Source organism: Volvox carteri (assembly GCF_000143455.1).
Source record: "Volvox carteri f. nagariensis unplaced genomic scaffold VOLCAscaffold_41, whole genome shotgun sequence".
In the NCBI taxonomy this organism is placed as follows: domain Eukaryota; kingdom Viridiplantae; phylum Chlorophyta; class Chlorophyceae; order Chlamydomonadales; family Volvocaceae; genus Volvox; species Volvox carteri.
The window spans coordinates 199,835-217,077 of record NW_003307584.1 but is presented as its reverse complement, the minus strand read 5'-3'; the positions used below and the strand labels follow the sequence as shown (position 1 = coordinate 217,077).

Here is a 17,243-nt window from a genome sequence, read left to right as displayed (position 1 = left end):
CAGCTCCCACCAGCGGAGCTGACGTCACCAGTACTGTCGCATCCTTGCCCTGTACACGCGAATCGGCTCATATGGGGCTGTTGACATGGCCCGAACCTCGTCGCACGACATTGCAAGCCCCGCTGTCGAGTCGCTGGGGACTTCGGACGCCACCTTCCGCCGCAGCGGCGGTCATGCGTGTATTGCCGTACAGCACGGCGGGCCTTGCACAGGCTCTGTCCACGAGCCATGCACAGCCATCCCATCCCATCTCATTCTCCGCCGCCAGGTTGTTCAGCGGTGCTCGACGGAAGAGGAGTGGCGGCAGTGGCGGCGGCGGCGGCGGTGCCGCCGCCGCAAGTCCTGCTGCTGCCGCTGCTAGGGGTCCTTCGCGCGCCAGCGCACCGCCGTCTCTGCCGCCGCCGCGCGTCCAACCCCCATCGACGCGACGCAAATCAGCGCCGCCGCCGCCGCCGCCGCCACCGCCGTCTCAACCAGTCCCGGCGGAGATGCTGATGCCAAAGCAGGCGCAGCCACAGCAGGGCTTGGGGCAGCAGCAACGGCAACCACGGCAGACGCAGCCCCAGAAACCATCGTGCCCGCCGCAACAATCTCCGCAGCTGTCTCAGCAGGAACAGCCACAGCAACAACTACAGCCGCAGCCACCAGCGCAGCCGACGCCGACGCCGACGCTGCATCAGCAAGATCAGCAAGAGCACAGCGCCGCAGCTGTCGCTGTCGCCGCCGCCACCAACGGCGTGACTCAGCTCGTACAGGTCTCTTCCTCTTTCACTGGGCCTGGTAACCCCACCGGCAGCTGTAGCAGCGGTAGCAGCAGCAGCGACATCAGCGCCAGCCGTAGCAGCAGCAGCGACATCAGCAGCAGCGGTAGCAGCAGTAGCGACATCAGCAGCAGCGGTAGCAGCAGTAGCGACATCAGCAACAGTATCAAAAACAGTAGCCCGAGTGACAGCAGTAGCAGTAGTAGCAAAGGGAATGGGAGCATGGCAACTGACGACGGCAGCAGCGTTGATAACACGACTGCCGGTCCCGCCGCTCCGCCGTCCGGGGTCCCGGCGGAGGAGGCGAGTACGGCAGCGTCGACGCCGCCGGCGGAGGCGGCGGACACGCGGTCGCAACACCGGTACGACGGTCTAAATGACGAGCAGCTGGCGGCGGTTCGTGACCGCTCCGCACCCATCGTCACCGTGAGCGCCGGGCCCGGCAGCGGGAAAACACGCACACTCATCGCCCGAGTGACGGAGCTCGTACAGGTAGGGTTCGTACACATGTACTACAGTGTCGTACAAGGTACTTTTTAGATGAAGACACCGTGGTAGGAGTTAAACGCAGCTTCGATAGCCCAACCAATATCCATCGCCCCACACCCGTCACCCCTCAGGTGCACGGTGTCCATCCTCGCAATATCGGGCTGGTGACGTTCACGCGCAAGGTGGGTGGGTGGGTGAGTCGGGCAGCTGTTGGCGTGGGTGGGAGGTCGGAACGTGGGCACTGTAACAGTGCTGCAAGAGGTGTGAGCCTGGGGAGCTGCATGCGTTCCATTATTGTTATTATATATATTATCATTATTATTATTATTATTATTATTATTTGCATTATTTGCATTATTTGCATTATTTGCATTTGTGCGCAATGTTTACAAAGTGTGGTTTGTCTGCCTGTACGCCACTTAGCAACCAGGACTGGCACTGGCACTGCCTGTGGAGGGGGGCCTGCTTCGCCCTCCCGGTGTTTCCGTCCGGACCTTAACCTCGCGTTCTCATCCCCTTCTCCCCTTTCTGACTTCCTTTTGCATGTGACTCCCCTCCCCTTCCCTTACCTTTACTTCTTTACGGCTTGGCTTTACTGCTTTTCTTCCGCGCTTATCTTATTTTAGTCTTGGCGGCTAGGTAGGTAGTTTTCCGAAACCATCTTCACTACGTCATCCCAAGGTCGCCGCCTTCAAGAACGCCTACTGGTCAGTTCTGCTTCTTGTACACTCTTTTCCCTTCCCCTCCGCCCCCCCCCTTCTCCCCTCCCGTCCCCCGCCGTTTTCTTCCGTTTTCATATAGGTTCTTTAGGGCTTCTCATTTCCAGCTTCCCCGGTCAGCTAGTTTAATACTCCTTTTCAGCAGCATTTGCATGCGTTTTTGTATTTATCGTTTGCTGCTCACAACTCTCCCACCTCTCTACCTCTCTGCCTCGCATGTGCCTTTGCCCGCTGCTTCTGCTGCCTGGCCAGGTGAGTCCAAAGGGTGGTTCGAGCTTCTTTGGTATATCGCGTTGGCGTCGGTCGGCTAGCCGGACTAGGATAGTCGGGTCGGTCGGGTCGGTCGCGCGCTTTAGTTTTGGGGGGTTGGGAGGAGCACTCGCATACCGACAGCTTTTCAGTATCAGCAAATCAGCTATTTGTCCAGGCCAGCAACTTTATGCCAGCTTTACGACAGCACTACTTTACTACGCTTCCGCCGCCTTCACTACTACTTTCCTACACCTACTTCTTTACGCATTGGCAATACTATTCCGCTTTTTTAGTTCTGGCGGCTTAGGTAGGTAGTTTTTCCGACATCATCTTCACTTCGTCATCCCGAGGTCACGGTCGCCACGGACGCCTTTCGGTCAGTTCTACGCTTGATACTCTCTTGCCCTGGCAGCAGCTTCAATCGTGTGTGGTTCGTCTTTCCCCCGCCCCTCCCCCCGCCCGTGCTTTACATCTGTCGCAGCAGCCTTTCCTTGGCATCAACTTCACTCGCTCATGGTGCATCTTTCCCCCCGCCCTTCCCCCCCGCCCCGCCCCCCTGTTGCAGACCGCGGATGAGCTGAGCAGCCGCCTGCGGGAGGCCCTGGGGGCGGCGGCGGCCGAGGACGTCTTCACGGGCACCTTCCACTCCCTGAGTGCCAAACTGCTGAGGTGAGGTGAAGGGGGAGGTGAGGGGGGAGATGAGGTGAGGTGAGGTGAAGGGGGAGGTGAGGGGGGAGGTGAGGGGGGGGGAAGGGGGCGCCCACGGCTCCTTATGGAATACCGGTGTTTACCGGTGTTTAACTTCGAGGCAACATACGTGGGGGGTAAGGCGAACTACAGACTGGGGGGGTTACTTGGGGGGTTACTCAATCCGTGGGGTGTTTCGGCGTGGTGGTTTTTACGGTTTGTACCGAGGTTGCCGTACACGGGGGACTTGTACTGAGTACGACGCGACGGAATTTCGTCCTCGGCAGTGTTAGCCTCGGGGCTCTAAGCCTGGGTGTCGGCATCCGAGTGTGTTTATGTCTTGTATAATGTACGGTGTACGGCATCCGCAGGTCGTACTTCCATTTGGCGGACCGTACATCGGATCCGTCCGCGCGGCTGAGCTGGCTTTCTAAGGACTTTCGGATATTGGAGGTACGGCAAAGGTTAGGGTTTCTGAACTTGGAGCCGAAAAGGGTATTGTTCGTAACCACTACTACCACTACCACCACCACTACCACCACCAGCAGATATCCGAATCGTGATGTCCCAACTCTCCCTCAACCCTTACTGGGCGTTGTTGCAGCGTATGCGTTTCCCTGCCACTGCCATTACTGGTTTTGCTGATGGTGTGGAGGTACTGCTACTGCTACTGCTACTGCTACTGCTACTGCTCCTGGCACCTCCCCACCCCTCACTAAGCGCAGGAGCAGGAGCGGGACCGCATCTTCATGCAGGCTCTGCGGCAGGAGGAGCAGGAGGAGGGGGAGGGGAGCTGGGGGGGGAGGGGGGAGGGCAGTCGGCAGGCCAGGGCCAAGGCATTCAAGGTGAGAGCAACAGAGGGGCAGGGGCGGTGGCAGCAGCAGTAGCGGCAGGGGCAGTAGCAGCAGGGCGGAGGAAACCATGGGGCTGCATGTACGGCATGTCGGAATATGGGGGTTACAGGGGCACTAGCAGGAGCAAGTAGCAGCTGTACGACAGGCAGCTTGGCCCGTGATGTACGACAGGCAGCCGGGCCGGTGATGTACGACAGGCAGCTGGGCCCGGCTGGTAATGTCGTTAAAATGGCGGCGCAGTTGTTAATCGTACCACTACTACTTGGCATTTTACCAATACCCATCCACCCGCCCCCTCGCATCGCATCACCCCCCACCTCCCACTCCATCCCTCCTATTCCTTCTCCCCCCTAACCCTAACCGCACCCCCCCCAGGAGCTGATATCCTTCGTCAAGAACCGCGTGGACACCACACACGGGCTCACGAGGCAGGAGCTGCTGGCCAACATGCGGCGCCTGGCGCCCTTCAACACGCAGTTGGATAGCTTGCTGAGGAATAACTATTATCAGTATCAGCAGCCGCCGCCACCAAACCAGCAGCAGCAGCAGCAACAGCAGCAACAGCATCGTCACGAAATTGACGGCGGCGCCGGCGGTGGCATTAGCAGCAGCATTAGCAGCAGCGGTAGCAGGGATGGCCACTTGGGTTCGTTGGAGAAGGAACGTAAGAAGTCCGATATAGACCGTTTTTTGACAACCCTGGAGTTGTACGACGAGCGGGTCAAAGTCAGCGGCTGCGTTGACTTTGACGATTTGGTGGGGCTGGCTGTAGCGTTGCTGCTGCAGGGTCCTGCCAGGAGGGCGGCGTCCAGGGCGTTCAGGTGAGTCGACTTCAGCGGAGGTCATCATTGAGGGATCTAAATAATCCACGTGTTGAAATGTTTAGGGGGGTTTGGTGGTGGGGGTGGGGCCGGCGAAGAAAGGGGTGAAGAAGAGCGAAGAAGAGGCGTGGGGTGTCTGTCTAAGAGTTAGAGGAGGCAGGCGTGAAGGGCCAAGCACCTAATGCGTTCCTCTCGTCGTCATTATGACCGCCATCCGCCCTCCTCCTCCGGGCCCCTCCACCCCCACTCGTTTGTGGTTCGTCTGTCCCCCCTCCACCCCCCCCCGCATTCAACCAGCACACCTGGGGATACTAGGGCTCGCTTTGACCCTGTTCAGCCCACCCCACCCCCCCACCCACCCACCCTTTCCCCCCTCTCTCTCTCTCTCACACACACACTCACACACACACACACACAACACACTCACACTCACACACACTCACACTCACACACACTCACACTCACACACACTCACACACACACTCACACACACACTCACACACACACTCACACACACACACTCACACTCACACTCACACTCACACTCACACACACACACTCACACACACACATACACACACATACACACGCCGCCCTGGCCCCATCCGGCCCCATGACCGCCGTGGACCCGACTGGCTGCCGTACATCTCCCCCCCCTCTGTCTGGTCAGGCACGTGCTGGTGGATGAGTTCCAGGTATCGGCGTGTGTGTTGGGGGTTTTGGGGTGTACGGCAGTCGGACAGGAAGTCAGGGAAAGACGGGGGGTTTGTGGAGGGGAAAGTGCCCGGGGGGAAGGTGTGGATGCGCGATGACCCGGCAAGGAGGTACGCTGGGAGGTGGGGGGTTTTGGCCGGGGAGATGACGTTCACACATACACACACACACACACAGACACACACGTTTTCTTCCCCACGCCCCTACATCTCCCCTTCCCCCACACGCGGCCGCTCCCCCCATCGCGCCCTGCACACACCCTAGGACACGAACCTGCCGCAGTACCGCCTGGTCCAGTTGTTGAGGTCCGAGGGCTCGGAGCTGTTTCTGGTGGGGGACGCCAATCAGTCCATCTACATGTGGCGGGGAGCGCTGCCGGAGGGCCGCGGAGCTATAGCCGGCGGCGGCAGCAGCGGCGGCGGCAGCAGCGGCGGCGGCGGCGGCGGCGGCGGCGGCGGCGGCGGAATGGTGGTAGCGGCGGCGGAGCCGCCGGATGAAGATCTACTCCTGGCGGAAGCTCCCTTGCCGCCGCTGGCGACGACAGCGGCGGCGGCTGGTGGATTGTACGGCATCGCGGCGGCGCAGAGGGCGACGGCGGAGGGGGATGCCTCGTTGCGTGTTCTTGCTGAAGAGGTCGCAACGCCAAGAGGAGGTGCGGAAGGTGGGAAGCTGTACGGGAAGGACTGGTCTAACCGACGCCGGTATGACATCTTTAAACGAGCATGCCGCTGGCGCTGCAGGAACCGATCGTGTTGCTACTGCTCCTGTGGCGGCGGAGGCGGCGACATCAGGGGCTGGCCCTGGAGCGACGGCCTCCCTCGTCTTGCGCCGCAATCACCGGTGGGTGCGTGGAGGGGAATGTGGACAGAGGGGAGAGAGGGCGGGGGGGCTTACGTGGCCACCATGTGAACTGGGGATGTACGGCAACGTGGCGGAATCCCCCTCCGGCTGGAGAGGCGGAGAAGAGGTGGGAAGTGATGTCGTTCCGTACATGAGCAACCGGGTAGTGGTGTGTTTTGGCAGCTGCCCGTGTGTGGCCATCCTCACCACACCCCGAACGTTAAATCAGCATCGTCGCACATTCCCCCACCTCCATCTGCAACACCGCCCGCGTGTCCGTATCCGTATCCGTAACCCCCCCTTCCCCCCTCCCCCCGGCTCCTCCTCCCCGCTCCCCCCCTCCCGGCTCCCCTTCCCCCTCCCCCCCACCGCTCCCCTCCCCCGGGGGCGGCAGGTCCTTGCCGCACATAGTGGAGGTCGCGCAGCGCATCATCAACCAGACCCACCTGACATCACCACCACCACCACATTCACCATCACCACTATCAACAACAAAAGTACAACAGCAACAGCAGCAGCAGCAGCAGCTACATCCTTTGACTGTGCTAGAGGCGGTGCGCACACCTCGTCCCGGCGCTGCAGTGGCGGTTGTAACGACCGGTAACGGGCGGCAGGAAGCAGCTTGGGTGGCAGCGCAGATTCGGAAGTTGGTTTCGGGGCCAGGACGATCTGTACGGCTGCAGGACGTGGCGGTGCTGTACCGTCTAAACCGTCAGGTAATACGCGAAATGGCACACGCGAAATGGAGCGAGGGGGTCCGGTGTAGAGCCAGCCGGCTCGAGATGCGGCGGGATGTAAAGCCGGCCGCTGGATGGTGGCGGTGGTGGTGGTGGTTGGGATCTGTCTCAGAGATCTGAGACCTCCGTTTGGATGGTCTCCGCTCCGGAGCTCTAACAGTTTGTTGTAATGTTTGACTTACCGCTCAAAGTCCTAAGGACCCGACCTCAGCTTCTAGAACGGTGTTTTTTAGGACATCAAAAAACTTGCATCTGTTGGGTTTCGATTGCCCGTTCTGATATCCCCCGGCCCCGACGCGCCCTGGACCTCAAAAAGAGAAAATGTATAAAACTTGTTGTCCGAAAGGCCAGTTTTAAATTGTAAGTTCTACCTCCCCTTGTGGTCAACCTGTGATGTGATAAGGCCCGTGTTCTGGAGGAGGCCCTCCAAGCTGCCGGAGTGCCGTACGTTCTGCCCAAGAGCTCCCCCTTCTGGGCTTCGGAGCAAGTACGGGACATTGCGGCGTTTCTCCGCCTTGCAGCGGCGCCCCTGGAGTGCAGTGGGGGCCTGCTGGCCCAGGTGCTCACCCGGCCCAGGAGGGGAATTGACCCGGGTGAGTGAGGGGGAAAACACACACAACACACACACACACACACACACACGCGCGTACAAGTACGTGTACATATACATATATGTAAACGTCACCCACATGCACACGTCCACATACACACCACATTATCTCGCGCACCACCATTACCACCACCACACTACGATCAACCGGATAAGGACTTTACCACACCTTCACCCTTCCGCTCCCCTCCCCTCCACTCCCCTCCACTCCCCTTCCCTCCCCCCCCTCCCCTCCCCTCCACTCCCCTCCACTCCCCTTCCCTCCCCCCCCTCCACTCCCGCCGCATGTCAGGCAGTGCCGTACTCGCCCGGCTAAAGCGCCCCGCCTACCGGGGGACCTCTCCAGGGAGGCTGCTGTTCGGAGACATGGTGGCGCCCATAAGGCCCCGGGAAGAAGAACAAGACGGTGGTGGCGGCGGCGGCGGCTCGAATTCGAATTCAAATTCAAATTCAAATTCTTGTTGGCCCCCACTGCAGCTGCTCTACCCTGGACATCCCCCCCTGGACCCAACAACTCAGGAGTTACCGCCGTGGTTGTACGAGCCCGTACGGGACGCCTTGGAACTGCTGATGCCGCCGCCGCCAGAGCACGCCCTGTGTCCTCGCCCGAACGGAATGACGGCGCCCGGCGGCGGCGGCGGCGGTGACGGCAGTGGCGGTGACGGCGGCGGCAGTGACGGCAGCAGTGGTGGTGGTGGAGAGGGTCGGTACTGCCCGTTGGGGCCTTCACCGTTCCGCCGCAAGCTGGCGTTCCCGGACCTGGCCCCGCAGGACGACCCCTGGATGGTGTGTGTCTGTATGTATGTGTGTGTACGTGTGTGTATGTGTGTGTGGTTTTGGGGGGGAAAGAGCGTTTTGAGGGTTTGGGTGCGTTGGGGGTGTGTGAGGGGGTTAGTGCGCGGGATATGACCTGCAGGATGTGCAGTACTAGTACGACACTGGTCAGTTGTCAGATGATGGCATCTGGGGCGGGGGGGGAGCGGCGGTGCGGGCGGTCCGGTGTATTGAGGCGGACACGGCGACATGTGACTTATGTACGACGGTGGGAAGGTGGGAAGGCAATCACAGAGAGCTCTCACAACTCCTGCCACCTCCTCTAGCTGCTCTCTCGCTTCTCCCACCTGCGACGTACGGCAGCTTGAATTTCGCTTGTTTGTCTTTGTTCGCGTTCCGGCCTAAACCCTTCCCCTTTCCCCGCCTCACCGTCCTCTCCCCCTTGCCGCTCCCCCCGGTTTCCCCCCTTCCAAAACACAAACACACACGCAACCCCTCTAAAACACACGCACACGCACTCAGCTCATTGTGGATAACGAGGCCTTCCCCAGCCCGCTGGCTCCACCGCCACCCCTGGAGCTCTGCCAAGCGCTGGCGTTACACCCAGGAGAGGCCGAGTACGACGGCATCGTGTGAGTCGAGTCAGTCAGTCTGTCTGTCAGTCAGTTTGTCTGTCGTGTTGTACCGCGTGCCATTGTTGTGAACCTGCCTCCGTGTTCATGTGTGGTCCCCCCCGCCTTCGGGGTTCATGTGACGTTGGGTTTGACGGCCGTATGCGTAGTACTTCAGGTATGTAAGCACTTATATGTACACTAACACTATTCCTCAAATCTGTTCATTTCCAAACAGCCGGTTTGTTCGTTACTTAATTGGTTAGTTGGTTAATTCTGTTTCCCTCTTGCCGCTTGCTCCCTCAGCTTTTTGCGAGACCTCGTGGTGCTGCTTAATGTGGCATCGGCGACCGGGTACGGCGCTGAGGTACGGCAACGCAAATGGTTATATTTGTACGGCATGACAGCGCATGGCGGTATGGTATCTGCTTCACACGCCAGTGGTTCGCCTTCCCCCCTCCCCCCCTTCCCCCAGCGCGATTACCTTCACAGCACGTTTGGGTTTTGGCTCGTCCTTTCCTCCCCTCCTCCCCATTCGTTCCCCCCTTCCTTTCTTAAACTCGTACGACATTGTGCGGCAGTCTCTGGACATGGGGGCACCTGAGGTTGTTTGTTTTTTTGCATCGTTATCGTCATCTTCATCTTCTGATTTTTTCATTCGCTCGCCTCCCCTTCTCTTTACTCAGGACCTGGTCAACATGGTGGTTCGTGCCACCGGCTATCTTACGTGGATGGAGCTGGAGCACGGGGGCAGGAAGGATTTGGGTGAGTACGGCAGTTGTCGTACAAGAGGGGGAGAGAGGTCTGACAAGAGGGTACAGCAGCTGTAGCAGCAAACACTTTCTGGCGTTGCTGTCTCACGGATAGAGACCGGCAACCCCTACCCGCCAACTGCCAACTGCCAACTGCCAATTGGCCCATGCCGCAAACACCCGCTGTTGGTTCGCCAACACCCGCTGCCAACAACCCCCGGCTAACCGTCAACCGTCAACGGCTAACCAGCCAAGGAGCGCGCCAGCCTGTCTCAGTTTCTCGAGGCTGCGAGTCAATACGGTTGGGCCCGGGACCAGATGTTGCTTGCGGCCAAAGCAGCCCGACAAACAGCCGGCGAAGAGCAGGAGGAAGAGGAGGAGGAGGATGTGGCGGTGGCGACGGAGGGTTGTGGCGGTGCTACCCCCTCCTCCTCCTCCCCCTCCTTCTCCTCCTCGTCTGCCAGCGCCCCGGTATCCCCCCCGGCTGTGCTGCCGCCGGTGATGACGGGGCCGGCGGCAGCGGCAGCGGCAGCGGAGGTGGCGGTAGCGGTGCCCCTGCTACAGGAATTTGCTGGCTGTGTGGGCGACCTGGTGACGGCGGCGGAAGATGTACGGAAACGCGGGGAGGTGAGGTCCTTTGCGGCAGGCTCCGATGGCATGAGCTGTATACGACATACGAGGTTTGTGACTAGCTGTACGGCGAGGGAAGGGGTTTTCGCCATAGGGCATTATGGGGTAATGACCCTCAACGGGTGGGGCGCTTTGTGAAAGCGGTGATAACCCCTACCGGTGCAACCCTACCTCCCCCCGCTCCCAGGTTAGGTATTCGGTCGGTCGGATGTTTGAGGTCCTCGCACCCGCGCCCCGTACCCCGCGCCCCGCAAACTAAGGGCGTACCGAAGACTGTCCGCGCTGTCATAAAAAACCCGCACGGCCCGTGCTGTCCCCGGGGGGTTCCCCCGCCGCTCCCCATCTCTCACATTCCTTCCTTCCTTCGCCTCCACCACCACTAAGTCCTCCTCCTTCTCCCCCTCACCACGCCCTGTTCCGACCGTCTGTCAAACCAACCCAACACATTCCCCGTAGGCCGCATCCACGGCGGGAGGCAGCGGCGCTCACCGCAACCCCCGCAGGACGTCGTCACCACCCTCCACTGCCCCCTCATCTCCTTCCTCCGCCTCCGCCGCCGCCTCCTCCGGTGGTGCCGTACAATTGCTAACCCTCCACGGTTCCAAGGGCTTGGAGTTTCCCGTGGTGTTCGTGACCGGGTGTGAGGACGGGTTACTGCCGTATAAGTTGTCGGCGGAGGGTGTACGGCGTATTGAGGAGCTCAGGTTGCTGTTCGTGGGTGAGTGGGTGAGCGGCCAACCTCTTGGCTGCATGTTGGCCCTTGCAGGGCCCGGTTGGCCCTTGCAGGTGGGGAGTTTTGGGGCAGCTCTAATATATCGCTTGCTTTGAGGGTCTCAGACACTGGAGGATGGTGGATGAGTATTTAGGGTGGTGTAGGGACTTTAGGGGGTGAGGGAGAGGGCGGGCGGGTTATTGAGGGCGGGTGGGTTCTACGGGTGGGTTCCCCTCCATGACATGGGTCGCCCGCCGTTCTCCGGGGGGGTCGCCTTCTCTCCTTCCTCAACCAACCTCCCCCAGCTGCTGCTGCTGCTTGCTGCACATGAAACCCGGCGGCCTTGCACCGACATCCTGCCCCCCTCCACCGGCTTTGCCCTCTTGACGCCCTTTGCTGGGGCATCTACGATCGGGCGGTATCCCGCTCAAATCCCCTCCGGGGAATTTTTTCACTGTACCCGTGTTCCCCTTCGCCACATTTGCATGTCTTTTCCCGCCCGTCCTTTCCCCTCTCTCCCCCCCCCCCAACCTCACCCTCACCAGGTGTGACTCGAGCCATGGACCAGCTCTACCTGACCTGGGCTGCACATAGGGCCCAGAAGCGTATGAGGAACTCCCACCCACCCTGGAGCCGCACCTCGGAGGCGGAGGGTGGCGGAGGGGAGGGCTGCAGTGGCGTTGTGGCGGCGGCCACTACCACCGTCGGCAGTAGCAGCAGCAGTAGCAGCGGCAGCGGCAGCAGCTCGCCGGAGGTGAAAGGGCACCATGCGGGTGCGACGCAGTGGCAGCAATGCATGTCGCCCTTCGTGCTCAGGTTACTTAAAGTGAGGGGGGAGTGAGGAGGTGGTGTTATGTTATGTGGTTGAGGGATAGGGTCGGTAGTTGGGTAGCCTGGGGGGTGCGTGGTTTTGCAGGTCAATGTGCCATACAGGTGCTAGTGTGGGGCCGTCGCCGTCGCCGTCGCCGTCGCCGTCGCCATCGCCGTCGCCATTACCGTCGCCATTACCGTCGCCAGCCTCTCTGTGCGTTTGGGAGCGCCTGCTATTGACAGGAGGCCCCCTCCCCTCCACACCTCCACATCCCCAGCGGGAGGGGGATGCTACGCCGCTGTGCCGTTGTGACTGCAGGTGGGAACCGAACCGTACTGGCGAGAGTCCCGCAGCCCGCCTGCCCGGGGGAATCCGCACCGTTGCAAAGGATCGGAGGAATGACTTCCAATGATCTGCTTTGACTTGACTTGACTTGGTTCGACTTCACCTGATCTGATTTAATTTGTATACACCTAGGTCTTGAGTGCACCAGGTTCTTTTCATCCCCCCCCTCCTGTTTGCTCTGGCGCCCCACAGTGGTCACAGTGCGGGCCTTCCTCAACCACCGGGGCCACTGCAGAGATGCAAAGTTCGGGTGGTGGGAGTTCGTACGTACTCGAGCTCCCCTCCGGATCCATATACTTCCCTTCTCTTTTCCGTACATCTCTTTCGCCCGCCCGCCCACCCGCCCGCATTCCCGCAGGATGTCGCAGCAGAGGGTCGGCTAGTGGCGGCAGCTCCTAGCCATGAGGGCCTTATCAGCGACTTCGAGGAGGTGAAGTGTCCGCCGTATGCAACTACTACCACAGCTACAACCGCAGCTGCAGCCACAGCGGCAGCGGCCCCGTTGATTATGTACCATGACGTGACGAACAAGATCCCGTTATCGAGTTTAATCAACTCCCCATCACAACCACCATCACAACCACGATAACAACTGCCGCCGTTGGCGTCACGTGGGCATCAGAGGTACTAGAGGCACTCGAAGGTTCTGACCGCTGTGTTTGTGGGGGGGGAATGTCCTGATTAGGCCATGTAGTCGCTGCTGGGATGGGGATGATGAAGGAGGGGAAGGGGCCTGAGACCTGCGGGCTCCTGGTAACGTGGGCTGCTGGTGGAGTTACCGAGATGATGAGGCCCGCGTGTGTCCCCCGTAATCCATGGGGCTGTTGGGAGGGGTGGAGGACGGGTTAGCGATGATGGCGGCGATGTAGTGGCGGTGCACTGGTGGCCGCAGTAGTGGTGGTGACGAGAGGTGGTGATCTTCTGTCGTCGCCAGGACCGACATCGGGGAAGCGGTCGGTGGGCTCGGTCGCAGAAGGTTGCAGGCGGCGGCGCGTTGGTGGCGGCGATGGTGGCGATCAGAACCTTGCGACTCTGTGATGATGGCCTACAGGAGCGGTCACTGGCGGATTGGGTGACGGCGGCGGCGGCAGCGGCGGCGCTGCTGTCATCACCGCATCCGCCGCCGCGACTGGCGGCACTGGCGGCACGTGATGGGACTCGCAGCTCGCGCTATAATTCGTGGCGTCTGTCCCCATGGCAAGGAAAGCGGAACTGGCTTGCTGGTTTTACACCCACCTCCCTGGCTCTTCTCATGCTGTAGCAGCAGCAGCACCTCAGACGACATGAACAGGATTTCACCGGACTGGGAGCGATCCGCTCCGCTGTGCTGTCAATAACACTGCGCTCTGCAAAAAAGATCTTGAATAGATTCAAAGTTTTGTTATATTTAACATTAAGCTATGGTTTGGCTAGCACAATCCAGAAGCGCTCGGGAGCGTTTGCGATACCGGGAAGGAGCAAAAAGCAAATTATTGACGGTTGACCGTTAAACGGTACGGATTATCAAGCCAAACGTTGGTGATAACAAAGGTGCTCTTAACGCAAACCCTTAAGCACAGACACTAACTGTAATGAAGATAGCAACCAAGAGGCCGAGATAGTCAACCAAGAAGAAAGATCACTGATTTAGCTTCCAGGACAATGCTGCTGGTAGCGTACCGTTACCAAGAGCTAATGGTTGCAGCACAGCAGTGGAAGAGGGTTGAGTCAAATGCCATGATACTCTGTGACTGAGTTAGGCGCAAAATTCTGCGAAGGATGATAGCGACCAAAGCTGTGTCGCAAGATATGCAGAAAAAATTGCAACGCGTTGATATAGTGGATGAATAGTAGATATCCTTGGGGCCTCCCCGAAGAAGCGAAGAGGAAACCTTGAGGTTTGCAAAAAGGTAAAGGCGTCACACATAGGCCTACAGTATAAAATATCAAAGCCATGAAGCTACTTAAGCCGCTAGCTGGCCGATTCAGATAACGGTCCGTCAGAAGCAGGCCAGGGCCAATCAGAGGAAGTAGAATTTCGAAACGTAGACCATCTTTATGCATCGTTATCATTGCCTACTGAAAGGAAGATTTTAGGTTTTGAAAAAGATTTGTTAAAAAAAATCTTAGCAGACATGTTCGCGCATTCATCGTGAATGCGTTCGCAGAGTTGTCGAACCATCGATGACGAAGCCCGGACTTGGCTGCTGCACTACTTAGGGTGATCCATCTCTTCGACGCGTAAATATTACAATTTGTGGACGTTTCCTCAACATATGAGATGAGCTCGTGCGTGAACGAAGAGTGTCGCCTTTACCCAATTGTATGTATCCAATCGCGATTATCAAGCCATGTGAAATTATTGTATTCCCTTATCATGTGGATGAGCAGGCTAAACGCAAAAGCAACTGGTCCAAACGTTCCCTGCAGCATGCTACCTGCAGCTTCCACTGATAGCGCATTCGTGCATTCGAGTTACCTGTAAAAGTATCTCTTGTACATCGGCCTCACATGAATTAAAATCGCTTTCACATTACTTCAGGCAACGCTAGGGGACCTAGAGAGGGGCCATGATATCTTCCCCGCGCGCGCTCACAGGTAGGCTACGCGAATACCGCGTGGCGTGAAGCTGAGTGAAGGCAATTCATCTGCGAAATGCTGGCTAGCCTTAGGGATGTCGGTTTAGGATTTCATTTAACGCTGCGGCTTCGTGCTGCGAAACCAGAACACTCACCGACCCCACCCGGTTGCGCGCTTACAGCCGGAAGCGAGTATTGATGTTGTGAATCATTTCCATAGTAGCAGTGGGTGAGAAGAGAAGATGATTTACGATAATCAGCACGACGATATCGATCGGTATGCAACTAGGTGGACGTGGGGGTCTCCCTCTGAATTGTGAAGGAGAAGTGTACTGGACAGCTGCTATTACGCTACAAGTTACTTAAAGTGGAGAAATAACCTTGGCATTAGAGAAGGCTAAAGGCCAACCTGACAAAAGGTGACATCTCATATGCCATTGCATGACACCCTGCTGGCTGCAGCCATCGTGCTCAAATAACAAAATGTAAAGAATCATAAACATCACCTGTTCTGACGGGTCGGATTACAAGGAAGGACCGGCCATGACAGGTTGATCGTCAAGCTCACTGTGGCTACAGGAACAAACCTCTCTTTCTTCCGTATATGACTTCTCATATTTAGGTTATCATGGAGAGGTGATGACCGAACGCACATCTTCTTTCACAGGTAATGCACGGTCCGAAGGGAAGCTGAAGCCGCCAAGCAATAGCTCCCTCGCCTATATCCACTTATTGGCAATGACATATTCCAATTTTGCCATACTTATGGGGTCCCACCAAAGTTGTGCTCTTCAAGCGGACGAAACATTACCGACACCTTAGCATAAGAAGCAATAGGAAATCGTCATAATCGGACTAGTGCGATTCCTACCTAACTGTCCACAAGTGAAGTCCTGAGATGAAAGAAAGTCGCCCAATGTCAATTACGTATTCTGACGTCTCCGGTTGAGGTGGGGTTTTGAGTCTTAGTGCTTATTTACCCAGCGAAATTCATTTATCCATTGCCAAATATTTTCTGACATGTAAATGTGACGATTTTTGTGTTTAAGACTGAAGTTGCGGGATTCGACATGATCGTCGTACCGTGGGCCCGTTGATTTACTGCTGTTCGACTTGTATATAATGCTGGAATAACCATCTTCGCTTACAACGATGAGGTCAGACTGGAAACTTCTTCTGCTTATGGCGGCCGCATTCGCGTAAGTGGCGCGCATCGTGGACGTGGTAAAGGGCGCTTTTGAAAGTAGTGCGCAGCATGTACGTTACTTACGCCATCTTCTAGAGATCTATAAATCCACATGGTTGAGTCCACATGGCCAAAAATGTATGGAAGCACTGTCTTGTGATGGCCTTGTAAACCATGATCTTTTGGGCTTGTCACCCAAACGGCATTCCTCGCGGAGATGCAGATGACAATGAGATCATTTTGCTAGGGAATGACATCTGTCACTTGCTTTGTTGCTTCGCAGGGCCGCCAACGCGCAGGATTTAGTGTCGATGAAGTACAAGGTCTTCCCATTCTGCAATTGCCCCCCTTCCGGTTTCCCGTATTCCTTATCGCCACCTAAGGACTATGGCAATGGCAAATACTGCTTCACGCTTCTTGTGGACACTAGCAGCAGCACCGAGGCCTGCGCTCGGGCGGGACTCTACAAGATCGAGGTGAGTCAGGGTGAAAGAGGAGCGGGATGAGATTCAAAGCAAACTCGTCATACAGTTCGGGTTACGATGTGGGTTCACTTCCTTCTCCTCTCTTCACGATAACATTTGATAACCCGAACAAATCGATTCGTGATGCCTGATCGCCATTCCCTTGCCTGCAGTTCAACGTCAATCCTGCATGCGACAAGTGGTCCCTGGATATCAAGGCAACCATCAACGGGAATTTCTCCCTTCAGAAGCCAGATTTCCACTTCCCCGCCAGTCCTCCGGCTCCCCCCGGTACTCAAGTTCTGTTCATTAACAATCTGGGCCTGAATACTAGCAGCAATGGAGCTGAGATTTGCCTTTTCTTGAAGAACAGCAAGGGACGTCAAGGTTGCACTACTTTGAATGAATTCTGCTTGCCCCCGCCGAACGGTGCTCCCGGCGTCTGTCAGACCGCCCTCTTTGACAAGAGCATTAAATGCTGCAAGGCCCCTCCACGGCTACCACCCACTCCGCCCTCGCCCTTGCCGCCGTCTCCGCCCACCCCACCCTCACCCAAGCCTCCGTCCCCGCCCACCCCACCCTCGCCCAAGCCTCCGTCCCCGCCCACCCCACCCTCGCCCAAGCCTCCGTCTCCGCCGACCCCACCCTCGCCCAAGCCTCCGTCTCCGCCCACCCCACCATCGCCCAAGCCTCCGTCCCCGCCCACTCCACCTTATCCCTCGCCCCCGTCTCCGCCCACTCCACCCTCGCCCAAGCCTCCATCCCCGCCCACCCCACCATATCCCTCGCCTCCATCCCCGCCCACCCCACCCTCGCCCTTGCCTCCGTCCCCACCCACCCCACCCTCGCCCTTGCCTCCGTCCCCGCCCACTCCACCCTCGCCTTTGCCTCCGTCCCCGCCCACTCCACCCTCGCC

At 58.3% G+C, this 17,243-nt stretch overlaps 2 protein-coding genes across 2 annotated transcripts in view; both read left to right on the top strand.

The window, feature by feature from the left end:
• Positions 1-71: 71 nt before the first annotated feature.
• Positions 72-13,380, top strand: VOLCADRAFT_118642 (uncharacterized protein; the record flags this gene model as incomplete). Its single annotated transcript, XM_002954223.1, has 22 exons — positions 72-1,253; positions 1,382-1,432; positions 2,787-2,890; positions 3,280-3,361; positions 3,634-3,753; positions 4,138-4,583; positions 5,254-5,278; positions 5,562-5,949; positions 6,038-6,137; positions 6,532-6,853; positions 7,335-7,467; positions 7,777-8,270; positions 8,781-8,890; positions 9,176-9,236; positions 9,556-9,634; positions 9,872-10,248; positions 10,708-10,969; positions 11,509-11,789; positions 12,052-12,092; positions 12,312-12,372; positions 12,478-12,549; positions 13,054-13,380. The coding sequence occupies 22 exons, from the start codon at positions 72-74 to the stop codon at positions 13,378-13,380; spliced, it is 5,118 nt and encodes a 1,705-aa protein (XP_002954269.1).
• A 2,449-nt stretch (positions 13,381-15,829) lies between these two features.
• VOLCADRAFT_106285 (uncharacterized protein) overlaps positions 15,830-17,243 on the top strand; it is a gene marked incomplete at its 5' end in the record, with an annotated part of 3,976 nt that continues 2,562 nt past the window's right edge. Inside the window, 3 exons of the mRNA XM_002954222.1 lie at positions 15,830-15,876; positions 16,147-16,339; positions 16,501-16,618. Coding sequence (XP_002954268.1) covers positions 15,830-15,876; positions 16,147-16,339; positions 16,501-16,618 — 358 coding nt within the window. The remainder of the gene's footprint in view (positions 15,877-16,146; positions 16,340-16,500; positions 16,619-17,243) is intronic.